Source organism: Sus scrofa, chromosome 14 (genome assembly GCF_054392235.1).
Source record: "Sus scrofa isolate SSC_HxYL_T2T_F1_AM1 chromosome 14, Sscrofa_HxYL_maternal_Yorkshire_Landrace_v2.0, whole genome shotgun sequence".
NCBI classification, from domain to species: Eukaryota; Metazoa; Chordata; class Mammalia; order Artiodactyla; family Suidae; genus Sus; species Sus scrofa.
This window is the reverse complement of record NC_139396.1, coordinates 98,806,234-98,832,156: the sequence shown is the minus strand read 5'-3', so window position 1 is coordinate 98,832,156 and position 25,923 is coordinate 98,806,234. Positions and strand designations below refer to the sequence as shown.

Sequence of the window (25,923 nt, the reverse complement as noted above, 5' to 3'; positions counted from 1 at the left end):
GGGGCACCTGTCAAATACAAAAGCCATATCTCTAAGTATGAGCCAAGAGCTTCCTCTTGAGGAAGGGGATTTCTGCCCATAGTGGGGACTGTGGTTTCAGAGGCAGAGGATGGAGCTCCATTCCCAACTTGGTTGCTGACTCCACCTTTGAACCTGGTGAGTCACTTCCCTCCATGGGCCTAGTTTTCCCTTTTGTGGAATGCAGAAGGAGGTTCTTTCCACCTGCTTTCACAGAAGAAAGGAGAGGCTGAAAGAAAAGAAACGTATATCAGGCACCTTTACGCAGAGGCGCGAGGCTTGGGCTGAAGCCCGGCCCAGGATGTATGAGGACACGGGGGCCAGGTTTGACGCACCCTGCCCTTGACATCAGATGTCTACAGAGAGGACGTAAGTATTAAACAATATAAACAAATGTTGCCCCAGAGAGTCTGGGTTCTGGGAATATGAACAGGGAATCGTGACCAAAATTCCAGGTTTCCAAGTTCCCCTCAAGGAGTCATGGGCTCATGAGGAGGTGAATCACCACACCCAGGATCTGTCTTGAAGACCTAAACCACCAAATATGAGCCTCAGCAAAGGAAGGGGCTCAAGACAGTCTTGATTCAGAAAGCTCGGAGCTTGTAGCTAGACCATAAGCTGTTCCCTTAGGTCCTGGTAAGTAGAAGAAACAATTTTGCTCGAAGCTCTGGTTGTTGTTCTAGTTCTGAGGTCAGTGGCAGGTCAAAGTCATAAAATCAGTCCCCTGGAGCCAGCACAGTCGTCTTTGGTCTGGAAGACTACATGGAAAAAAGAGCTCAGACAATTGTGGTGCCTAAAGAAATTGATTTTGTATTCTTCCCAAACTCTGTGTTACTTCTCAGCCCAACTCTCCAAAAGCAAAAGGCAGAGAGATGGCAGCACATTGTCAGAGCCTGGAAGAAAGACCAGAAAGTGCAGGGAGAAAGAAGTATGTTGGCTGTAAATAGCAATTCTCAGAGCCAGGGAGGCTCATAGGGTCCCAAGGAGGCAGAGCAGACCCTGGGAATCTAGAACACTTGGACTCATGGAGTGCTGTGTTCAAAAGAGATCTCGCATACCACTTCATATCCATCAGGATGGCTTTTAACAAAAAAAGTGGAAAATGACAAGTGTCAGTGAGGATATGAAGAAACTGGAACCACTGTGTGTTGTTGGTAGGAATAAAATGATGCAGCCACCATGGGAAACAGTTTGATAGGTCCTCAAAAAGTTAGACCTACAATTACCATATGATTCCACTCCTAGGTATATACCCAAAAGAATTGAAAGCAGGGACTAAACAGATACTTGTACACTTATGTTCATAACAGCATTATGCATATTACCCATAGAAGCAACCCAATCATCAATAAACAGATGAAGGGATAAATCAAATGTGGCATAGACATACAATGGAATATTTTTCAGCCTTAAAAATGAATGAAGTCCTAATACATGCAACAATATGGATGAACCTCCATAACGTTTAGTGAAATAAGCCAGACACAAAAGGCTACATATTATATGATCCCACTCATATGAGGTACCTAGAATTAGCAAATCCATACAGAAGTAGAGCAGAGTTTACCAGGGCTTATGGGGAGTTATTGTTTAATGGATACAGAGTTTCTGGTTGGAATGATGAAAAATTTCTGGAAATGAATGGTGGTAATGGTTGCACAATAAAGGGAATGCACTTAATGCCACTGAACTGTACACTTAAAAATGGTTAAATTAGCAAATTTTATGTTATGTGTATTTTACAAAAAAAGTTGCAGGGTGGTGGTGGGGTAGTCCCATGACAAAGGGATCGACAAAGCATTGAGAATAAGATTCAAGAGAAACAGACTATGAAAAGGTGGCATCACAGATATTCAGAATCTTGAGTTGAGATGGGGATGGAGACACAGAAACCTATCCAGGAAGGAAATGGATAAAATGTAGAAGTCAGAGATGAAAGACAGGGGAGTTAACCAAAATGGAGCCCTGTTAGCGTGTAGAGCTGAGTATGGAGAAAGAAGTGGGGATTGGCAGGTTTGATTTTTAAAATGAATCTTCAGTCTGGGTCTTTATTTGGAAGGCATGTGGGTTTCCATGTTAAACCACCACAGGGCTTGTGGTGGATGCTTCTGGGACCTTCATCCACTCTGCAGTGGTCAGCTGGCAGTTGCCCTCTGAGGCTTCCTGTCTCCTTATAGAGCTGACAGACACCACAGTGAGTCAGTTATACCAAGGCTTGACTCATTTTTGACCCAGTTTTGGTGATCAAAGACAATACTCTGGAATTTGGTACTACAGCTCAAAAGGTATGGTGGGAACATGGAGGCAGGACCCAGACTCATAGCTGTTTCTTGTCGCTATCTCATTTCTTTGTAAAGGTTCAAGACTTGGGTTCAAATTCTGTCTTGCCTCTTACTAGCTGCATGATCTTGAGCAAGTTACTTAACCTCCAAAAGCCATGGTTTCCTTTCTTATAAAATGGGGCAACAGATCTCTGTAACCTCATAGTGGGTATGAAGTAAGATAATGTATGAGAGCTTCTTAGCACTTTGCTTGTTGCAAAGAAATTGCCTAGTTAAGATAAGGTAATTATAATTATCAGCACTACTCTTAGTACCTGGAGGCTTTGATTATCTAGGATTGCTTTGCCATAAGATCAATGGAGAACCACATCTGGAACTTCAGTAACCCCAACTCCTGTAGCCCTGGATTTAGAGCAGGAAGACCTGAGTCTGATCTGGGCTCCCTGATTTACTAGCTGTGTGACCTGGGGCATTTTTCAGATTCTCAGTTTTCTCAACTGAAGGAAAAAAAAAAGTGTTGTAAATATCAAATAAAATAATATGTGCACAAGCTCTGTAAATAACAGTGAGCAAAAGAGCACAGGCATGTAGTATACTCAGGATCAGAAGCAAGGATGTGTCTGGGCCAAGGTTAGGGTCAAGATGCGAATCAGAGTCAGGACTGGCCCCAGTGCTGTAAAAAAAATTGTGATCAAATGATGGAAGATAATATAGGAAAAGGAAAGTATATATATATGTATGACTGGGTCACTTTGCTGTACAGCAGAAATTAGCACAACACTGTAAATCAACTATACTGTAATAATTAAAAATAAAAATCATGATCAAGATTAGGGTTGGAATTGGGTCAAAGCAAAGCCTGGGGCTAGGGTAGGGAGAGAGTCATGAGCAGGGTCACAGTAGGGGGCTGAGTGGAATTTTTGATCTGGGTTAATAATCCATGCCGGATGGAGTGCCCTGTCTCAGCCCTGAGGGCTATAGCAGTGCTGCACAGTGACTCAGAGGCAGCCGCACTGTCTGGGATAAGGCTCTAATCCAGTGATCTTGGTTTGGAGGAAAGTAGAGTGTGGGATTTACAGTAGAAGTACAGGTCTTTGGGAGACAGTTCAACTGCAGTAGTTCAGCCACTTCGTTACCTTCATCATTCTCCTCTCTAGCTTGTAGGTAGCTACATCACATTAAGTATCATCCTATTTCCAGGTGCCTCCTACGCAACACTGGTCCTCACAGTCCTGATCATCCCTCCTCCATTATCCATCCATCCATCACCCATCATCCATCATCCATCTGATGAAGGTTTATTAAGGACTTACTACATGTCCACCACTTCACTAGACCCAAGGATCCAGCAATGATAGAGGCAAGTGTGTTATCTATCCTCATGGAGCTTCAGTATAGAGGGAGAGGCAGCTAATACAGTGGATTTCCATCTTCTCCATGTGTGTGTGTGTATGTGTGTGTGTGTGTGTGTGTGTGTGTGTGTGTAGGGGGTGATAGTAGATTCTAAAATAAGATTATGAGCAAAGATTGCAAAATTATTCTTGAAAATCCCTTAATTCACCAGGACCTTGATATTTAGAAGCAAAAAAGCCAAGAAATAACATCTATTTCTCTTTGTGCTTTGGGTGTGATCCTGGGGCAAATGTCAAGATCTGTCTTTAATTGTGGAAAGTGACTTTATATAAAGGAATTTGTTTCTGTCTCTTTCAGCTGAGTGTGTAGAGTTGGTTTTGCAACAAGTTAACTGCATTGATGTGACTCCAGTGTGAATACAAATTATACCAACACATATGTAATTATTGTACATACATTAAGGAGGAATATAGTGCACTGTGAGAATGGCAGGTGGAGGGACATAACCTAATGGGGTGAATGATATGGAAGGCTTCACTGAGAAAGTGACTTTTAAGCTAAGTTCTAAAGGATGAAGATGAGTTAGCCTATCATAAAGGGAAAGAAAGAACTTTCTAGGCAGAGGAATTGATCTGAGGCAGAAATGAACCCAGTGCATTTTAGGAACTGAAAATCAGGTTGGAGATGTTGAAGCAATAACTAAGGGCCTCCCCCAGTCAGTCCCCGGACTGGGGCCAATTGTACATGCTCTGACTCAGCACATAGAACAACATGGAACTAGAGTTCCCGTGGTGATGCCGTGTTAGTGAACCCGACTAGTATCCGTGAAGACGCGGGTTCGATCCCTGGGCTTCACAGTGGTTAAGGATCTGGCATTGCCGTCGGCTGTGGTGTCATTCACAGAAGCAGCTCAGATCCCGCATCGCTGTGGCTGTGGTATAGGCCAGCAGCTACAGCTCTGATTCAGCCCCTAGCCTGGTAACTTCCATATGCTGCAGGTGTGACCCTAAAAAGAAAAAGATAAAGAAAAGAACAACATGGAGCTAAGGTGGTCTAAGACTCAGAGAATTAATTAATTCAGAGTATAGGGCTAGAGAAACAGAAGTCAGTTAACATCTTTTGGAATCATTCCCTGTGGGATGCAAATAAGAATAAGAAACAACTTACAGGCAACAGAGACAGCTGCAGTGGAATAGCCTTCATAGAGACATAAACCAGGGCTCACAAACACAGAAACCCCAGAGGCTAAGCAGGTGATGTAATGAGTACAGCAGGTTTAGTGTAGGACATTGGGGGTGGGTGGGGAGTAGAGGCGAAGGCAGACTGGTCTTGTTTAAAGAGGGCAACTGCTGCTATTCAGCTACTGCTAATTGTTGCCGAGTAGGAATTGAGGATGAGTTTTGCTAGATCTTCCGTATCATGGTAGATGCTGTCAGTTCTAGCTGCTTCTGGGCTTTGGAGCCCACTCTTCCCTGCTCTACAGCAGGCTGATGTTCCCCAGGAATTACCATCACCATTATCCCACCTCCCCCACACTCCCAACAACCAGCTCCCAACCAGTGATGGTGGATAAATACACTAATACCTTTGCCGCTCAGGTGAGATAACTTTGAGACGTGTTCTGCACTGTCCCCCTGAGTTTGCCAAGAGGATGAAGTTCCAGATGCCCATAAGGTAGTTTCCCTTATAACTTATCCATATCCCTTCCTTCCCCTGCCCGCCTTCCCCACTCCTTAAGTGGACTTTCCTAGGATCACCTTCCAAAAAAACTACTTACAACTAAGGCCTTGTTTCAGGGACTGCTTCTGGGTGAAACCAACCTAAGGACACCAAATGTTGAAAAAAAAAATGTTTTTGAAAACTGGGTTTTTGTTTTCTGTGAAGCGTTCCCAGTTAAAATTGTACATGTCAACCAAAATAGGTTGAAGGGTTGGGTTTGGCCAGCAGACTATCACTTTGGGATTCCTGATGTAAGCTAAGACTTCATCTGCCTTTCTTACAGCAATCACCCAAGGAAAGGAACACATTTGCTAGAGAAAGGTGTTTGAGAAAGAATTGCATGAGAAAGTTGTAAAGGTGGAGATTCATGCTGAGTGGAAATAACCGATTAAAATACAGGGAATTAAGAAGGGATCAGCTATGCTGCTGCTGCTGGAGGCGGCAGGCAGCTTCCACCCCGGCTTCCTGCGGCAAGCCTTCTCTTTTGAATGCACCCTCAGCAGCCCCCACTCCCACCAGCGTAAGTCACATGAAGGCTCCAGGGGAAGTCTCTGAGCCAGCCAGACCCAGCAGCCGCCTACACCAAACTGGTTCTGCAGCGAGAGTGACAAGCCAGGACCTGCTAGCTGCAGGGCCCTCCGAATCAGACTCATCTGGCTCCTAGTCAGCCACCCTCCCTGGAGCCACAAGATAGCTGCTGTTCTGCGTGATCTTAGTCCAGCTTACTTGGCACAAGGAGAAATGCCAAGAGTGTAGTTATGAAGCGCTCTTGGGAGAAGCCTTGAGCCCCCACCCCTGGCACTTCTAGCCAAGCCGGTTTTCTTGGTAGTCATCCAATTCAGGCACCCCAAGTGCTGACTGGAGGCACTGTCATCCCGGTGCTTCCCAGAGGAAGACATGCCAGACCCTGGAGGGTAGAGGGCTGCACCTGGCTGGGATGCCTGAACAGGCCCACAGGTGAGAAGCAGCACCTCGTGCCCCAAGCCGTCTCCAGCAGTGGTTATAGAGCCTGTGCTATTTTAAGTTCCTTTGTCATCACTGCAAGCAAACTGGACTGAGGGAGTCTGATTAGAAGGGGAAGAACAGGTTTAACAGAGCTGGGGTGGCGGGGGCTGCTTCCTTGAGTTGGCACCACAGCACCAGGCAGAAGAGCTCAGTGCTTCTGAGGCTCAGAACTGGGTTAGGATCCAGCTCTGGTTTCTGAGCAACTTGTCTGACAAAAGAAGCAAGGAGGAAGATTCTGAGGTTCAAGGGCCAGTGGCTGTAATTCCTATCACAGGAAAAACCATGACAATAATAATACCTTATTATAAATGTGCTTTATTGTATATGCTACCTTCATGGACCTGATCTCATTTGATCCTTACTACTATCCTATGAGGCAGGCGGGTATTATTTGTCCCACCTTAAATATAAGGAATCTAATATTCACCCAAGTAAGTGACTTGCCCAAGGTCATAGTCTTAAGAAAGGGACAATGGCAGGGCCTGAATCAATTGCAGAAGGGGGTTTGGGAATCTAGACCTGCTCAGCTAGAGGTTTCTGTAGCATGAGGGGAGCTCAGGGAGAGAGGGGAAGCCTTGGCCTTCAGCTGGTGGCCTCAGGAAATGTGGGGCTTCATGGATCAGTGGCTGAGGAGTGGACCCACCCCAGATCCTGTGGGTGGTCTGGCACTACAGGGTGATCACAGCAGGCGTCAGGGCAGCTTCATCGTCTTTCTTAACTGGCAAGTACGAAGGGTTTTTCTCTTTCCATCTTGCTGCCCCCTGAGTCAGCTCTCTGGCATTGCCCTGGCATGTCTTGGGCCCCACACCCAGGCAGTGAGGAGGCACTGGCAGATTGCCTGGGGAATGCTGCTGTCCTAACTCAAGCCAAGTTCCAGTTATGACCCCCTTTCCAGAGGCAGCCCAACAATGGCTGCATTGGGAGCTGCGACTTGTAGGCCTAGGGTGAGTCTCCCTCTCACCGCTTGGACTTCCTGGCACAGGGGACATTGGGCACATGTGAGGGCTGTAGCCCAGAAGGGGATGCAGGGATCAAATACATTTTATGGACTGGCTGAGCCAGGTTCCTACCCAGATCCCTGCTTGGGTTTCCAGTCACATCCAAATAGCTGGGGAGGGAGTTGCTTTTGGACAGAAAGGGGGAGAAGAGAGCCAAGACTCCAGCCTGAAGCTGCCTCAGCTGTTTCTGGGGCTCTGACTCAGAAGCCACTTCTCAGGAATGTTGAGCACATGGGCCTCTGAGCCCTTGCCCAGGCACAGCGGAATGAACAGCTGGGCTCAGGGACAGGGGTGGCTCACCCTTCTCCCTCTTCTCTGAGGACACCCCTTCCATGAAGCAGATTGAGGGCTTGTCCTAGAAGGCCCTGGTTCCTCTGTCCAGGAAGGAAGTTTCTCCAGACCACCTCAACCCCCAGGCATCAACCCCTGGCAATGCCAGTCTACAGCTACTAGTTTGCACTTATCAAAATGCTGCATTGTGTGAATGCCCATCTCTACCCTTCTCTCTAGATAGCTCCTCAGCTCCATTGTAACTTCCTTAATCTTATGCTCAGGGTTAAAAAAAAAAAAAAAAAAAAAGAAAAAGTGCCCTTGTCATACTATTCATCTGATAGATATATTGACTGACTAATAGCCTGAGGATAAGAAATGAAGAAAAGAGAGTAAAGAGAAAGCAGTGAGAAAGCCAGCAGTCTGGGTCACATCCCACAATCTGGAGAATCTACTTCCCTTTCCAAGCAAAACTCCCAGGCTGCTTGGAGAAAGGAGAGCAGAAAAGCTGCGATGAGGTGGCCTGGTACTTCCTTGCCCCCAGCACCGACCCCAACCCCAGACACCCTCATGTTTGCCTAGGGCCATCAGGAAGCCTTCTACCTCGAGAGGAGGGGGCCCTGCAGCGATTCTCCAAATGTAGGCAAAGTTTCTACTCTCTGCTTCTTGTCTCTATTTCATTTCTCTAGAGCAGGTAGATAACACAGGGGATGATCCACAGTGAATGAGAGGCAAGGAAAACTACCCCTGCAATAGATATCATGTCAGCAGCTTATTTTTTATTTTATTACCTTTTGCTTCTTAGGGTCGCACCTTTGGCATATGGAAGTTCCCAGGCTAGGGGTCAAATTGGAGTTGCAGCTGCTGACCTATGCCACTGCCACTGCAAGTGGGATCTGAGCTGTATCTGTGACCTACTCAATGGTAGGTCACCCCTACCTCATGGCAGGTTAGGTTAGGGTTAGGATTAGGGCAACTCACGGCAATACCAGATCCCCAAACCACTGAGCAAGGCCAGGGATCGAACCCACATCCTCTTGGATGCTAGTCAGGCTCGCAACCCACTGAACCACAATGGGAACTCCTCAGCAGCTTATTTTAGGTTTTAGGTTTAATTGTCTGTGTACCTCCTTAGATCATAAGAGCTGGGAGGACAGGAACAGAGTCTATATTGTTCACTGAGCTAGTCCCAAAGCCTGGCATGCTACATGGTACAGAGCAGGCACTTTGTAGGATGCTCCATACACGGTCCTTGACTTGGCTAATTCAGGGGCATCTGGAATTTACCAGTACCTTTCTGCTCTATACATAGCTGCTATCAGCAATTTTTATTCTAGAGCTAACTCATTCCAAGTATGGGAATCTGATGATCTAGTGGAAGAAACAGAAGCCAGGGACACTGATAGGTCTTCTCTGGAGCCTTGGGTTCTAGGACAGTCTTGCTGTTGGCAATGACTCCTGGGGTGGGGTCAGCTGTGTAATCCACAACCTGGCAGGCTCTCTAAAGCCGGGCCTACCGCGGCCTCTAGTGGACAAGCAGAATCACTGCCCTTTTGAGGGTGGAGGTCCAGCTTCCCACCTCTTTGCCCCCAGGATCTCCAGGTTCTCCATCCTTGGACCCAAGGTCAAGAGCATGCAAGATGGCACCACTCGCAAGATAATGGATCATATCAGAACCTTTGACCAGCCATCCAACAGACCAACTCATTAAAAAGCACCCATACGTAGTACTCTGATAAAAGCATGAGAGAGGGGAGGGAGCTAAAAAAATAAGACAAGGGCTCAGCCCTTAAGAAGCCTATGATCTAATTATGAAGGCAAGACTAAAATTTTAAAAAATCAAACAGCAAGCTTGTAATCAGGTTCCAAACATTTCAAGAGCTGAGTTCCAAGGATTAGTGCTCCCTCCCTTACCTCATTTTTCTCATCTGTAAAATAGGGATAATATAATTTACCTTGCAGGGTTATATGAAGATTAAAATCAGGTGATAGGAAGGAGAAAATATGGCACTATTGTTGTTGTCATTGTACAAGTTCATCATAAAAAATTTAGAAAGCACATTTAAGGGAAAATGATCATAGTAATACCACTATCGGAGATAAGTACTATTAATTGGATGGTGTACATTCTTAAGCATGTTGAGCATGTCTGCAGAAGCTGGGCACCATTCTGGGAGTGGTACTAAATCACGGGGTTACATAGATGACTAGAATTACAAAGGGCCTAGAAAGTTATACATGAGCGTCCATACTTAATTCTGAAGGAGACAATATTTCAGCAAAGATGTGACCTACTTAAAGTGATATTATTACCTTCAGATTTCTGCATCTATGTTGGCCGTGGCAGAGGGACCTTCCCTGATCACCCTGTATTAAACAGCACTTCCAGCACCTTTCCTGCTTTAATTTTCCTCATAGCACTTAGCACCCCTTGACACACTAAATATTTGTTTGTTTACAGTGTGTCCCTTTCACTACAAGTAGGCTTCCTCAGGGCAGGGACAACATCCATTTCATCCACTGCCCTACCCTCAGCATTGAGACAGCGCCCTGCAAAGTGTAGGTGTTCAATTAATAGTTCAAGAAAGAAAGGGGTGTTGCCATCTTGGCTCAGCAGAAATGAATCTGACTAGCATCCATGAGGACGAAGTTTCAATCCCTGGCCTCGCTCAGTGGGTTAAGGATCCGGTGTTGCCGTGAACTGTGATATAGGTCACAGACACACCTCAGATCTGACATTGTTGTGGCTGTGGCGTAGGTCAGCTACAGCTTCAATTCGACCCCTAGCCTGGGAACCTCCATATGCCTCAGGTGCAGCCCTAAAAATACAAAAAAAAAAAAAAAAAAAAAAAAAGAAGAAGAAGAAAAAGAAAGGTAAGAAGGAAGAAGGGCGGGAGGGAGGGAGGAAGAAAAGATATAAAATATAGTTGGTAAAGTTTGGACAGCTACTACGGTAACTCTGGAGGGTGAGGTAGGCCTAATTTAGGATGGCAGGAGAGAAATGGAAAAGAAAAAATGGATCCAAAGATCTTTAAGGGGAAAAACTTTTACTGGTTTTAGTTCTTGACGATACATAGGATGATAATAACAACTACCATTTATTTAGCATCAGGTATTGAGCCATTAACCTATACATATTATCATGAAATTATTGTAACAACCCTATAGCGAAATTTACAACATCTTTATTTTCCTGATGAGGAACATTCAGCTCAGAGAGTTTAAGTAACTAGTTAGGTCACATAACTAGTAAGTGGCAGAATTCACATAACTAGTAAGTGGCAGAATTCAAACCCACCTCTGCCCGCTAAGTGAGAAGTGAAATTAGTCAAATTTGATTCCAAGATTCTGAACTTAGGTTGTTGGCAGGACAGTCCTGTCATTGTCAGAGCCAAAAAAAATGGAGAAGAAAACTGGTTAAAGGTAGCAAGGAATAATTATAGTAGTTAGTATTTATTGAGCCCTTACTGTGCAAAGTATTGCTTTACTTTTCTAATGTACTACTAATAATAATGCTAGCAATGTACTCCTCATAAAACCTTATTAGGTCAGTGCTATTTTTTATAATCCCTATTTTTGTAGAGAAAACTGAGGCACAGAGAAATTATGTGATTTGCAGTCTCCCACAGTTAGTAAGAGGCAGAGCCAGGATTCAGCTTCAGTGTTCTTAACCACCATGCTATACGGCCTCTCATTTTGCTTAATTTGGATTTGGATCATGTTGCATTTGGGGCAGGGGTGGAGGAAACAGCAGGATATTCAAGTGGGAATATCTGGTGTGCAATGATCTGCAGCTCAGGTCTGGCATCTAAGAGCCTTGGGACCTGATCTGGAGACCAGAAGTTGACATTGGTCCTTCCTAAGATCCATCCCTACCTGGCCCATTAGCCCACCCTCAGGAGACACTATTCACACCTGACTGGCCCCCAGCATTATGTCTTGTTTCTCTCCATTTCATCCCTCCCCTCCAAGTCCCCTGACCACCCAGCATCCCAAACACCTGCCAAGCCCTCAGCATCTCAGGGCCTGATTCTCATTCTCTTCTCTACCCACAATGCCCCCTCACCTGCACCTCCATCTGCCAATATCCTTTCCCTTCTTCCATCTCCTCCATTCAGTCTTCTCTGATTATTCCAGCTGATCTGATTTCTCCTCCTTTAAAAGTCCCCTAGTACTTTTCTTTAAACTTCCATGCATTTACCAAGTACCTACTATGCCCCTGGGAATTTTATTTTTGGGGGGGGTGTAGGTGGGGAGAGGAGGCTGTGCCCACAGCATGCAGAAGTTCCCAAGCTAGGGATTGAACCCTTGCCACAACAGTAACCAGAGTCACAGCAGTGGTAACACCAGATCCTTAACCTGCTGAGCCACCAAGGAACTCCTGCCCCAGGAACTTTAGACACTGAGGATGCCCCAGAATGAACATAAACACCTTGCACAAAAGAGGGCTATTGTCACACAAACACATGGAAGATTACACCCGGGACAAAAAGTGCTTTGAAGAAGCAGTGGATAGAACAATAGAGACTGTCATTACAGGGACTTGACCTGGTCAAGAGGCCAGGGAAAGCTACCCTCAGAAAGTGACACCTGAGCAGAGAACTGGAGGATAGGCAGTGGGGGGAAATGTGATTCGAGCAGCTCTTTGTCCTATGGTACTAATCTCTTGTTTTGTACCATTGTTTTATTACCGTGTTTATCTCCTTGTCCCCACTGGGTAAATCTCCTTGAAGGCAGAAACTATTTATATCTGTAAGAGTTAGGATTGGAGTTCCTGTCATGGCTCAGAACCTGACTAGTATCCATGAGGATGAAGGTTCAATCCCTGGCCTTGCTCAGTAGGTTAAGGATCCAGGGCTGCCATGAGCTGTGGTGTAGGTCACAGACGAGGCTCGGATCCTGTGTTGCTGTTGCTGTGGCTGTGGCGTAGGCCAGCAGCTGCAGCTCCAATTCAACTCCTAGCCTGGGAACTTCCATATGCTGCAGGTGCGGCCCTAAAAAGAAATAGAGAGAGTTAGGACTGAAGCTTACCCATTAGGGGGAGATAACTGTCTAAATGGACTGAAGGGACACTGAAACTGAACAGGACTCCGGGGCCTTCATGGGTATGAGTTCCTTCATGTCCCTTGTTTCTAGTTTATAGAAAAAAATTTCAGTCTCCTAGGCTAAACTTAGGGAAGCCTAAGTTCCAGAGAGCAGATTCAAGCCATTAGTGGTTAGAATAGTCATAGGCCTCCTGGTTCCTCCTGAAGGAATGTAGATAGCAATCTGATTCATATCTTTGAGTTGTTCTACACAAACTAAGACCACCCCACCACCACCCTGGTAGAAGACGGTGACTGCATTCTGACCGTAAGCCCTAGACACCAGAGGTTTGATAACCTGAGATTCCCAAAACATTACCCTATTACCACACCACCAACCAATTAGAAGTAAGTCCTTAAGCTCACCCCTAAAGTTGCCTTTAAAAACCCTTCCCTGGAGTTCCCTCTATGGTACAACAGGATTGGCTGCATCTTTGCAGCACCAGGACACCAGTTCAATCCCTGGCCAGGCACAGTGGGTTAAGGGATCCAGCATTGCCACAGCTGTGGCATAGGTCACAACTGCAGCTCAGACCTGACCCCTGGCCTGGGAACTCCCTATACTGTAGGGCAGCCAAAAAAGAAAAAAAAAATTAAATTTTTTTAATTAAAAAAAAATTTTAAAAGCTTTCCCTGAAAGCCCCTGAAGAGTTCAGGTCTTTTGCACATGAGTCGTCTATTCTCCCTGCTTGGCATCATGAAATAAATACTGTACCGTCCTTCACCACAACTCCGTGTCAGTAGATTGGCTTTGTTGTACATCAGGTGAGCTGAGTAACAACCTTGGCTATTTCTGCAGAACCCCCAGAGCACCGAGAGGTCATCCTGTGTCCATCTCCACCACCCTTATTTGTGGTATCCAAGGAACAGCATTGCTCCTGGCTTCAGGCCCAGATTTATGTCCACCCTTGATCAAGGTATCTTTTCACACTGAGCTGGGGTTTCGAGTCTCATGCCTGAAAGCACAGCAGCAGCCTGCCCTTGTGGAAGGAGCACTAGGGTGGTTGTACCAGGACAGTAGGGTTTATTAGGGCTCTACATCCTATTCTCCACTTACTTACTTGCACTCTTGTCCACCATACCAGCCTTCTTTCCACCCCTCGAATATTTTTATCTCAGGCCTTTGCTGCTCTCCCTTCTTCCAGGAATACTCTTGTGCCAGATATTCAAATGACCACCTTCTTATCATCACTTAAGCCTCCCTTGAAAATCATTGTCTGAGGGAAGCCAAGTCTGAGAACTTTAGCTAAAGGAATTCTCTGTTCCTCCCCATCCTCACTCTCTGCCCCATTATTTTCTCTATAGAACTTACTTTAGTCTAAAATGACCTCTTGGAGTTCCCGTAGTGGCTCAGTGGTTAGCGAATCCAACTAGGAACCATGAGGTTGAGGGTTCAATCCCTGGACTTGCTCAGTGGGTTAAGGATCCAGCGTTGCCGGGAGCTGTGGTATAGGTTGCAGACACGGCTCGGATCCCACATTGCTGTGGCTCTGGCGTAGGCCGGCAGCTACAGCTCTGATTTGACCCCTACCCTGGGAACCTCCATATGCCAGGGGAGCAGTCCAAGAAATGGCAAAAAAAAAAAAAAAAAAAAAAGACCAAAAAATAAAATGATCTCTTTCTAAGTTCATCATCTGCCTCTGAGAATATAAATTCCATGAAAGTGGGAATTTTGTTCTCTTATGACCCCCAAGTGACTGGAACAGGGGAGGAACTCGATAAAATGAAGAAATGAATGAATTGGTGAGTTCCCCTCTGAGTGAGTGCCTGGATTCAGGACCAGGCCTACAGTGGGATAAATGTGGGTTGGGGTGTTCTCCTCTGGCGCAGCAGGTTAAGGATCCAGCATTGTCACTGCAGTGGCTTGGGTTGCTGTTGTGGTGCAGGTTTGATTCCTAGTCTGGGAACTTGCACATGCCACAGGTACAGCCAAAAATACATACATGCATGCATACACATACACACATGCACACATATATACATACACACACATATGTATACATACACACACATAAAAAGGATCTGAAACCAATTATTTAAAAAATGTAGGTTGGGTTTAAGATTCTAATCTAGATCCTGTTGGTGGCATGCACACGTCTGAATTGAATCCCCAAGGCCTTTACTCCCCCATATCTCTTTCTATTCACTTCCCTCTAATCACATTCTCCCAGCTCTACCCCAGAGTAGCTCTTTGCCCTTTGGCGAGCTACTTTACCTTTCTAAGCTTAGTTTCCTCTTCTGTAAAATGAGGTTGATGGCGACTATACTCACAGGGCGGTGAAGATGGTTAAATTAAACAGCTTATGTTGAGGGCTTAGTGCCTGTGCCTTGCTTGTAGCAAGCTCTCCCTAAAGCTTAGCTGTGACTGTGATTTTTATTGTTTTCTTTTTTCCTGTCTCTCCCTTTAAGCACCCTGTGGACCTCAAGTCTGCCCACCAGGGGGCCCCACATGCCCAGGCAGCCAGCGCCTCACTTCAGTTCCTCCCTTTTTCCTATGATGACAGCTCTGTCACCTCTCCACCAGTGCCTCTTCATCCCAGATATCTCAGCCCCTTTCGCCAATACTTCATTCATTCCATAAATAACTATTGGGCACCTTCTACATGCCAGGCTTTGTGCTAGGTGTTAAGGATACAGGGAGAAAAATCCGGTACCCTTTGTCTTCAAGGAGCACATGGTCTCTCTAGGGGGATGGTGGAGGGGCTGAGAGACAGAGGGAGCCCTGATCTGGACTTTGAGGGTCAGATTGCCCTTCAGAACCAGCCCTCTAGCTGGAAAATGGAAGAGAGTTGCTCCTTGCCAGCCCTTCCACCCCTCACTCCAAATATCTAGGCTCCTCACAAATCACCTGAAACTCCCCTGAAATTTTGTGCTCAGCTCATCCCCCAGCATCTCAGACTCTCTTATAAACTCCCGGGTTCCTCACACCAAAGCTTTAGCCCTCACCCCAAATATTCTCAGCCTCTCACCCCAAAATCTCAGCCCCCATGCCCAGTAGGAGTTCAGCCCCTCACTTTAAAAACCTTGGCTTCTCTTTTAAGAAATGCCATAGTCACTGATTTAATCTGTGGTTTTTAACCCTTTTTTTTTCAGCTCTTAGACACAGGAGGAATGGGAAGACACTCCCACTAAAGACAATGTCTTGGTTGGGAGTTGTTCTCACTGGGGGTAGGACTTATCTGCTTTTCTGTGCGTGGTTATGATTTGATGTGTCTTCCAGGGCAGAGAGGAGCATCCTTTAGCCCCTCCTAGTTTGGGGATTACTTAAAATTTTCACTTGTCTCTCTCGTTTCTTATCTCCATTATCACCTCTTCTCACTAGTTTCAAATGCCTCACCACAAAACATTTTCTCAGAGTCCTTGGAGAAAGGCCATGACCTCATCTCCCCTAAATCTCCAAAACTAGTCATAGAGTTGGAGGGAACCTCAGAAGCCATTGGGTCCAGTGGGTTTCGAACTTCTTTCAGGGACTCTTTTCTTTAGCCAGAGACTCTTTTATTCAACCAGCTCTTACATGGAACCTCAATATATTAAGCAGCTGCTGGGGCATGACCATGTGACTCCTATGGTTCTGTCAATTTAAAATACGGATTTAAAAACTCCTTGCCATAGAGTTCCCGTCGTGGCGCAGTGGTTAACGAATCCGACTAGGAACCATGAGGTTGCGGGTTCGGTCCCTGCCCTTGCTCAGTGGGTTAACGATCCGGCTTTGCCGTGAGCTGTGGTGTAGGTTGCAGACGCGGCTCGGATCCCACATTGCTGTGGCCCTGGCGTAGGCCGGTGGCTACAGCTCCGATTCAACCCCTAGCCTGGGAACCTCCATATGCCGCGGGAGCGGCCCAAGAAATAGCAACAGCAACAACAAAAAAGACAAAAGACGAAATAAATAAATAAATAAATAAATAAAATAAAATAAAAACTCCTTGCCAGTACAAGATTGAATTCTCTTCAAATCCCCTAACAAGCAAGTAACTATTCATTGTTTCCAAGAGTGTCATTCCTCTTGCGTTTAAATATGTCACTTTTATGTCCATCAACAGATGATTGGTTCCATCAACAGATGATTGGTTTAAGAAGATGTAGTTATAGGAGTGGTGCCTGGTGGCACAGTGGGTGAAGGATCCCCCGCATTGTCGCTGCTGTGGTGCATGTTCATTCCCTGCCCCAGGAACTTCCACGTACCATGGGAAAGACACCCCCCAAAAAAAGGTAAGGTGTGGTGTTTATATACAATGCAGTATTACTCAGCAGTAAAAAGAATGAAATTACTGCCATTTTCAGCAACAATGGATGGACCTGGAGATTATCATACTAAGTGAAGCAAGTCAGACAGAGAAACACAAATATTATGTGATATTACTTGTATGTGGAATCTAAAAGATAATACAAATGAATTTCTTGACAAAAAAACAGACTCAGAGACATAGAAAACAAACTTAAAGTTATCGAAGGGAAAAGGCGGGGGGGGGAAGGGATAAATTAAGAGTATGGCATTAACAGATACACACTGCTATGCATAAAATAGATAAGCAACAGGGATTTACTGTATAGCACAGGGAATTAGAGTTAATATCTTATAATAATGGAGAATAATGTTTTTTCTTTTTTTTTTTTTTTCATCTTTTTGCCATTTCTAGGGCCGCTCCCTTGGCATATGGAGGTTCCCAGGCTAGGGGTCTAATCTGAGCTGTAGCCGCTGGCCTACACCAGAGCCACAGCAACGCCAGATCCGAGCCACATCTGTGACCTACTCCACAGCTCACGGCAATGCCAGATCCTTAACCCACTGAGCAAGGCCAGGAATCGAACCCACAACCTCATGGTCCCTAGTCGGATTCATTAACCACTGAGCCACGACAGGAACTCCAATAATGGAAAATAATCTGGAAAAAAATATATATATAACTAAAACACTTTGGTGTATACCTGAAACTATCATAATATTGTAAAGCAACTCTACTTTAGTGAAAAGAAACCCTAGCTTTCAACTGCTCCATTTCACTCAACTCGGAAAAGTAAGTACTTTTATACTCTAAAATTATATTCCAAAATCAGGGAGGGAAGCGTCTTTCATTCGGGGGCAGACTCATGGTGTAATTTTCAGAGCCTTCCAGGAGAAAGATCAGCAGAATGACGGAAGCGTCCACCTAGTGAGGCCCCTCTGGTGATTATCAGGGCATCCACGTCCTGTGTAATTCCCTGTTCCCTGCACTATGGGCATGGCCTGAGTGCTGGTGCTCCCCAGGGGCTGGCTGTAACAGAACATCGAAACTCTCGGACCCTGGGAGGTTACCATAGATACTGATGCGCAGGAAGCTGGTGAACTTGTTATTATTTATATGTAGGCTTCCGGTAATTGCTGTGGGGTGGCTGGAGGTTGTGTGGGTGCTACAGCTATGGGGATCAAGGAGGGTATCTGTCAGGGTGTGTTTGTGTGTACACACAAAGGTATCTGTAGGCTCCAAATGGCCACTGTGGCCACATTGGAGTCTGAGCTGATGAGAGTGGCAGGAGTCGGGGGGGAGTGAGGTAGTACTTGTTTTTGGTTATTTGGGGTCAAGGGGTGGTCTGGCTGCAGGCGAGACATGTGGAAGTTCCTGGGCCAGGGATCAAACCTGTGCAGCAGCTGTGACCTGCGTCACAGCCTTGGCAACACCAGATCCGTAACCTGCTGCCCCACACAGGAACTTCCTGAGAGGTGAGGTGGTAAAACTCTTACTCTCAGTTGGGAACAGGTCAGGGTTGTAGTCCTGTTTTTTCTGTTTTCCCCTGGGACAGCCTAGGGCCCTCCACGGCAGCCCTGGTCTCTGCTTGTTCTGACCTCTCTGTATCTTCTCACTCCACCTTACATTAGTGAATATAAAGTTTCAGCATCTGGAGGTCAGGAACCAAGTTGCCTTGAGGGCTCAGGAAGGGCACATTGATGACTAACTAATATGCAGGCCCTGTTACTGGAGTGCAGACATGAAGGCTGGCCATTGCTTCTGCCCTTAATGTGGATGATTTACTGTCATCCTCATGTACACAATCTCATTGCCCTGCCACACACTGGGACTTGGAACCAGGCCCTTACCCAGGTGCTTCAAGATAGGAAGTGGCCCTACTCCCCAGCGCTTTATTTCCTGTTGCCCTGGGAAGGGGTGGGGCATGATATTGTCACCTCAACCCTTTTCTTCTGCTCTCTACCCTCCTCCCAGGCAATCAGTTAGTGCTTTACCTCTCATATCCCTTTAATTGCCTCCACTGGGCAGTCTGGTTCTCAGACCAGCTCCAAGGGCAGCTGGGTGAGAAGAGAGGAACCCTCCAGGGGAGCTTTGCTCCACCCACCCCCTCAGGGAAGCAGCCTAGGAGGAGGCTAGGATGCCTCTCAGCCTCTCAGTTGTCTGCTCTGGGTGATCCAGCCTGTCAACTGGGATGCCTGACTCCCAGGGGGAGTCCCCTGTAATTCAGACTGAGCTGCAGCATTGAGCTGAGCTCTGCCCTGCCCAGCAGGAGCTGGCCTCTGACTTGGGGTACAGCTGCCCGGGCAGGTCAGGAACCTGCCCAGCCTGTTTCTCCTCCACTAAGACAGTTATGTGCCTCAGTCCTACCATCCTCTGACAATGGGGAAAGAGAAAGGGATGGTAACTCCTGCCAGAGCCCCAAAAAGTAGCCTCATTCACAAATATTTACTGAGGGTCTGGATCTAAGTATACAGTGGTGAAGGAGGCAGAGGCCCTGCCCTATTACAATTCAGTGAGACAGCAAATATTAAACAAATAGCTACCACTGTTCTAATTAGGTATCAGGTACTATTCTAAGTACTTTATGTGATTTAGTCCTTTTAATACTCCAAACTCTGTGAGGTAGTTAGTTACTATTATTCTTTATTATCAGTTTTCAGATAAGGTAACTGAAGCAAATTAGAAAGTGACTTTTCTAATGTCACATAGCTGATCAGTGAGTTGCCCAGGAATCCAAGCCAGGCAGTCTTACCCCAGAGTTCCCTCAGACAGCCATGCTCTAGCTCTACTGCCTCTCACAGCAGTAAACATATCATTACACAATGTGATGAGTGCCATAAAATAAAAATAAAGGGTGCTTGCAAAAAAATGGGGCTATTTTCTCCTTCCTTCCACCTGCTCTTCTAGCCCACAGCACACAAAACCTTTTCTACATGGTTCCCACTTCATCCCTTTCATTGCTGGCAGGAGAGAACATTCTCTCTTCTCTAAGACTGGAGTGCAGGAAGGCAGAGTTCCACTTGCATCCTTGGCTCTGGCCTGGTCTCCCTGAACAAACCGTGCCTGAAAGGTTTTATCTAATAATGGCCTTGATGCTTACACAAGTCTAGACTGTCAGCTTCCCGAGGGAAGGCAGCTGAGAGCTGGCTCTGCACAGACTGGGGGCGCTTCGTGAGTGTGCTGTCTAAAACCTGCTTTTTGACCTTGGCTCTTTCCCCACATGGTGTGAGCCGGACTCGGGGCTTAGGACCCGTGCGTAGCGACCCGCCAGAGAACTCAATGGGCCAGACCTCTGCATCCTCCCAACACACACACACTCGCACGCACATTCTGAGCACTTGTAGGGTCTGCCCTGGGACTAGCCCACAGGTCGCGAACCTTTCAGCCCCGCCTGGGTAGGTAGCCCAGGACTGAGACCCCCGCCCCGCGATCCCCTTTACTCCCCAGCGATCACAGCCCAGCTCCGGCAGCTCCCTGGGCGGGGCGGGGCCCGCGGCGGGAGGCCCCTCCCCGGGGGCGGTCCGGGGGCCGGGCGGGGGGCCGGCGGGGCTGGGGGCGGGGCGGGCGGGCGGCGCGGGGGTGTTCCTCCCTCCCTCGCTCTCCCCGGTAAAGTCTCGCGGTGCTGCCGGGCTCAGCCCCGTCTCCTCCTCTTGCTCCCTCGGCCGGGCGGCGGTGACTGTGCACCGACGTCGGCGCGGGCTGCACCGCCGCGTCCGCCCGCCCGCCAGCATGGCCACCACCGCCACCTGCACCCGCTTCACCGACGACTACCAGCTCTTCGAGGAGCTCGGCAAGTACGGTCCGCCCGCCGCCGGCCGGGGCCCCCCACCCTGCTCTAGCCGCCCGGGCGCTATGCGGCTCCTCGCCCCGCCCCCCCGCCCTGCACCGGCCGCTGCAGCGCCCCCTCGGCCTGCCCCACCCCCAGCCTTTCCCGCCAGCCGCCTCTGGGGGCCCCTTCGCCCCCAGCTCCTTGCCCCGCAGTCCCCTCCGCGCCCTGCAGCAGCAGCTGCCCGGGCTGCTGCACCCCGCGCTGCCGCGGAGACTGCAGCCCCTGGACCGCTCCTGGGCGCCCTCCAGCCCCGCCCCTCCCTCACCCTTCAGGCACCCCACATCCCGACCCCGCCTGCTCACTGCCCCCTCCCCACCCTGTTCACGAGCTCACTCAGCATCCTGTCCCATGTTCCACTCGCCTGGCGCTCAGGACCCTCCCCGGCCCTGCAGCTCTAACCCTGCTGCGGTGCCGGAGTGTGGGGGGATGTTTGGTGCCCAGCCCCGCCCCCGGCTGTTGCCGCTTCCAGGATCCCAGCCCCGCTGCTGGGCAGTGCTGCAGCACCCCAGTCCCCTCCCCCAATCCCTGCAGTGGTCCCGGGAGCCGCGCGCCGCAGCCGCAGCATCCCCCTCCCCTCCGCACTGAGCTGGCCGCTGCAGCAGCCCCGGTCCCCCCCCACCCCACCCCGCGGCTCCGAGCCCGGCCACTGCAGCCCCCGCCCTGCCCGCCCCCCTAGACGTTTCCAGAGCTGGAGAGTGCGAGCTCCTATTCGGGGGAGGGGGGGACATAGAGGGAAATGTCATGGGGAAGGGGAGCTGTTGATGTCTGAAACCCACAGCTGGACTCCCTCTTTCCCTGCTGTCTGTTGAGCCGGTAAACGCAGTGGGGTGAAGCCGGTTGAGGGGGATTTGAGCCTCACTTTCCTCACCTTCCCCCATGGTTGAGGAAGATTTCTCTCTCAGGGGATTATACCCTCTTTTAATTAATCTCTTCTCCTACCCTCGACTGTTCTGCTGAGAAAAGGGCAGGGTCTCTTCCCTTCTCCGGGTTCTGTTGGCTGGGACTGCAGGGCTGTCTGAGAAGCAGCAGGTGTGTGTTTTATGCATCTCCCACCAGCTCTTGACGCACAGCCTGAGGTTAGGGCTGTTGCTTTGCCCAGCGGCTAGATGTGGGCATGAGAGTAGGGTGGTCCTCCACCCACATTTGTGGAGTGTCCCGCAGAGGCCACATCCTTCTGCCCCATGTTGGTTGGTGATAGTCACCACCCATGGTGATAGTCACTATGCTGATGTGTGTGTGTGTTATTTTGACTAAAGTCTGGTGATGGGAGCAAAGCTGTCCTCAGATCTGAAGTGTGTTTGTGTCTCTCTGCTCTGCTCCGTGTCCCAGTTCTTTCCCTCTTCTCCCTCCAGGGGTGCTTTCTCTGTGGTCCGCAGGTGTGTGAAGAAAACCTCCACGCAGGAATATGCAGCAAAAATCATCAATACCAAGAAGTTATCTGCCCGGGGTGAGTATTCCCCATCTTGGCCTCTCCCTGGGGTGCCTCCAAGGGTTATGGATTCTTCTAAAGATGCTCCAGGAGTTGGGGATTGTGTGTTTTAGCACTTGGAGAAGAGTTGGTATTTCGGGGTGGGTAGACTTTGAAACCAGACAAGAAGTTGTATGGAGACCAAGTAGAAGAGAATGAAGATGTAAGAGATGTAGCTTTCTTTAGGGGAAAATGGTGCCTGAAGGCTCAAATGAGTTTGGTTTTTATGGAGGGAGAGGATAAGGGAAGTGGTAGGTGGCTTTGCATGGAGAGCTTTACATTTGGGGCATTTGGAGTCTCTGTATTTGGGTCAGTGGTAGTCACTCCAGACCTGTCCTAGTCCCTGTGCCCCACTGGTGACTTAAGATGGAAATGCAGTAAGTGAACAGCTCTGACAAAGCCAGCCTCCCCTTGCCCACCAGGCGGCAGAACAGACTCCCAAGGGAAGGGAATCTGTAAACATCAGGGGAGGCTGCTTCTGGCGAGGGCTTCTCGGGAACAAATCCTGCCAGATGAACTTGATTGCTTTTTTGATCAAATTACAAAGTTGGTGGTGCAGCAGCAGATGCAGTCTGTCCTGGGTGGAGGGTGATGCCTCATGATCTGGAAATCTCAGTGGGCTGGTCTGGGTGGGAGCAGCATGGCCTCGGGATTTGAGGATTGTGAAGTCAGGCCTGAGAGCCTGGCTTGTGAGATCCTCCCAAGTACCTAGGCTGGGAGGGTCAGGCCCTGTCTTTCACACCTTGAACCTACACTCCCTGCACCTTGTTTTTGGGTGCTTGCCAAAGTCACCTCATCTGATAGGTATAGACCTATCAGTGTGTGGAGTGCTCTGTGAACAGGTGTGGTGAGCATGGAGGTATGTGGATGGGTCAGGTCATCAAGGGCTGCAGGGTGCAGCACGGGGACAAAGGTTATGAGACTCAGAGAAAAGAATTAAGAGCAGGCAATAGGATGCCGTAAGTATATTAGGAGCCAGGACGGATGCCATGAGGAAGATATGGGCCATGGCTAGTAATGATCTGGGCGTCTCTGGGTTAAGAGATACAATAGATGTCCCTAAGCATTGGAGAAGCTATAAATGACAGTGGGCTTCTGTCATATTGTCAATGATTCCGGGACCTGTTTAGCAGGCTCTGTCTGCCTCCTGGCTAGGCGGGCCTCTCCATCCCCACAAGCAGGGGTTGTCTTGCTGCCTCCCTCCCAGCCCCCATCTCTCACTGTTCCTTTACATTGGCTATTAAGTTGACTTATTTGTTTTCTTTCTCTCTGGGTACCTTGAGTTGGAGGCGATGGTTGCCATAGAGATATGTGGGCAGTCAGATGCCCTCCTCCCATGGGGTGGGGGAACAGTGTGGTGGGCTGGGCTCTTTGGCAGACATCCTTTGGCCAAGGATGCAGGGTGCAGGCAGGGACGACAGTTTGAGAATGGATACTTCCCTGTGCCCACACAGCATAGCCCTGGTGCATCAGAAATGGGGTTGGTTGGTGTCTGATGTCTTCAGTTAATGATGCAATGCTTTGCTTTCCTCATCTCACCAGTGTCCTCTGACCCAGGGGCAAGGGAGGGAGGACAGCTGGGAGCTGAACTCTGAGATGAGGATAGCTGGTGTGGTGACTTTGTGGAGCTGCCTGCCTTGGGCTGTCATTTTCTACTCTTTCTCCACCCATCTGAACTTCCCTAACCTGTGTGATCCTGTCCCTTTCCAGACCTCACCTTCTTTCAACCTTGTCCCATCTTTCCCAGCTGTTGTCTTTCTTTTCCTGCTCAAACTGGATGAGGTTTCATTTCTCTTTGATTTTTTTTTTCTCAAGAAGAAGATTCTTGTATAAGATCCTATGCCTCAGGCAGCAAGCAGCTCCCCCTCTCTTGAGATGGTTATGCCAAAACTGGAGTTCTGTTCTGTGGCCTCTGTGCCAAGTTAACTTTGGGACAGAGGCCTGGTCCTGGCTGATAGGCACAGATGCCAACAAGAGAGGTCAGGAGTGTGGAAGTGCCAGTACTGTTGGGAGGTTGGGAGAGTGGGAAGGTGTTGTCTTGGAGATGGAGGGAGCAGTCTGGGGGCTGTGCTGTACATGTGGGTGTGGGGGATGTGAGCTCCTGGGGAGGGTTGGGCCAGGGTGCCCACTAGGCTGATGCCCATGGGGTTAGGAAGTGAAGGCCGTGGCTTCCTTGCAGCCTCTCAGTTTACGCTGTATATTTTATAAAGGTGCAGCAGCTAGGACTGGGTTTCACTCATCGCTGTCTGTCTGTCTAGGGATCCGTAGGTGTTGGATTTCTGTGTCTGGGAGTGTGCTGGGCCCACCAGGGTCCTCCACAAGGATCTGAAGGAGCTTGCTGTGTTTGCTGAGTCTCCCTGCCTGTCTATTTTCTTTCTTGTTTATGATTCTCTGCTACAAAGCAAAGGAGAAGGACTATCGTGCTGTTTCTCCTTGGCATCCGTGGTGAGGTGGCCCAGGAGTCGTGGGGAGCGATCACCTGGTCTTCTGGGGGGTCAGCTCTAGATGGGCATCTTTCTTTTGCTCTGCTCTTGTCATTGTGGCCTCAAGGGCCCACAAAGGTGGCTGTGCATTGAGCACTGTCTTTGTCTGCGGGCCTGTCTATGTAGTAGAGTCATTAATGTCACCTAGCATCACTCCATTTGTTTTGGAACAGCAATAGGTGTGGAGTTGGGGCTCTTAAGGGAGCCCATGTTTCCAAGCTTAGCTCCCAGCTAGGCTGAAGGAGGCATTTAAAATAGGCTTGGATGCAGGAGATAGTGGGCCAGGTGATGGCAATGATAAGTCGTTATTTTAAGATTTAAGAGCACCCCCTCCCCGAGGAGCCTGAGCCCTTATGTCTTTTTTTATTTTTAAATCTTCATATTCCCTTCTTATCTTTATTCATATGCATATAGATTTTCACCTCGTGGAGCATAACATTTTATATCCCACTCTCTTTCTTATATCCAAAGCATTTCCCGTATTGCTACAGTTGAAGGGCAAATGGTCCTTTCTTTCTTGTTCCTAGTTTAAGATTTATCCTTGAGCTGTTCACATCATAAGAAACTTCTCTATTTGGACCATGTATCTAATTCCAGTTGTTTTCACTATGATGGGGTACTTAGCCTTACTAAGAGGTGCTACCAGAAACAATATTATGAAATCTGTTACAGCACTTGCTTTATTTACTTAATCTGTATAACCCATGTGAAGAAATTTCTACTGAAGGTAAATGTAAGCAGAAGTTTTCCTCTTGCTGAGGACCTAGGGGGTCAGGGTAGGAACCATATCTGTTTTATTTCTGTGTGGACAGGGACTGTTACATACCCATACAGCAAAATGCCTGATACATACTGAACCTCCTGTACATGTTGAATGAATGGGTTAAGAAGACTCTGTAACCAGACTGTTTACCTCTTGGCTTTGGCTCTCAGGAAACTCATAGCCAGGTTGCTGGAACCCTTGTTCCCTGGTGCTGGATTGGGTTCCCCCTTTCTGATCCACGAAACTGCTGTAGGCCTGACACAGCTATAGGAAGGACAGATGAGGTTAAAGACCTGTGCTTGGGGAATAGGACAGGTGGGAGATATAGGAAGGCAGTGCAGCTTATGATTCTTCCTTTGCTGTCATAAATGGCCTTTCGGGCAATGCTGGGGCTGTCTCTAAGCAGTGATTTTTCAATTTTAGTGTGC

At 48.1% G+C, this 25,923-nt stretch overlaps 2 protein-coding genes across 45 annotated transcripts in view; both read left to right on the top strand.

Moving 5' to 3' along the window:
- LOC102160869 (uncharacterized) overlaps positions 1-19,821 on the top strand; it is a 107,674-nt gene extending 87,853 nt beyond the window's left edge. The window contains exons 3-5 of one of the 5 annotated variants that reach the window (XR_014828158.1): positions 3,501-3,660; positions 13,529-13,646; positions 16,770-16,938. Coding sequence is in view for 1 of the 5 variants with exons in the window: in XM_084997387.1 (XP_084853513.1) it covers position 16,770 (1 nt within the window). In the remaining 4 variants the exon portion in view is untranslated. Of the gene's footprint in view, positions 1-3,500; positions 3,661-13,528; positions 13,647-16,769 lie in introns of all 5 variants that reach the window. The other 4 variants (XR_014828159.1, XR_014828161.1, XM_084997387.1 and 1 more) reach the window with 4 other exon arrangements.
- Positions 19,822-20,596: 775 nt separating this feature from the next.
- Positions 20,597-25,923, top strand: part of CAMK2G (calcium/calmodulin dependent protein kinase II gamma) — a 57,441-nt gene continuing 52,114 nt past the window's right edge. For 38 of the 40 annotated variants that reach the window (XR_014825725.1, XR_014825722.1, XR_014825719.1 and 35 more), the window contains exons 1-2: positions 20,627-20,746; positions 22,134-22,228. Coding sequence is in view for 25 of the 40 variants with exons in the window: in XM_021072119.2 (XP_020927778.1) it covers positions 20,682-20,746; positions 22,134-22,228 (160 nt within the window). In the remaining 15 variants the exon portion in view is untranslated. 40 annotated transcript variants of the gene reach the window in all.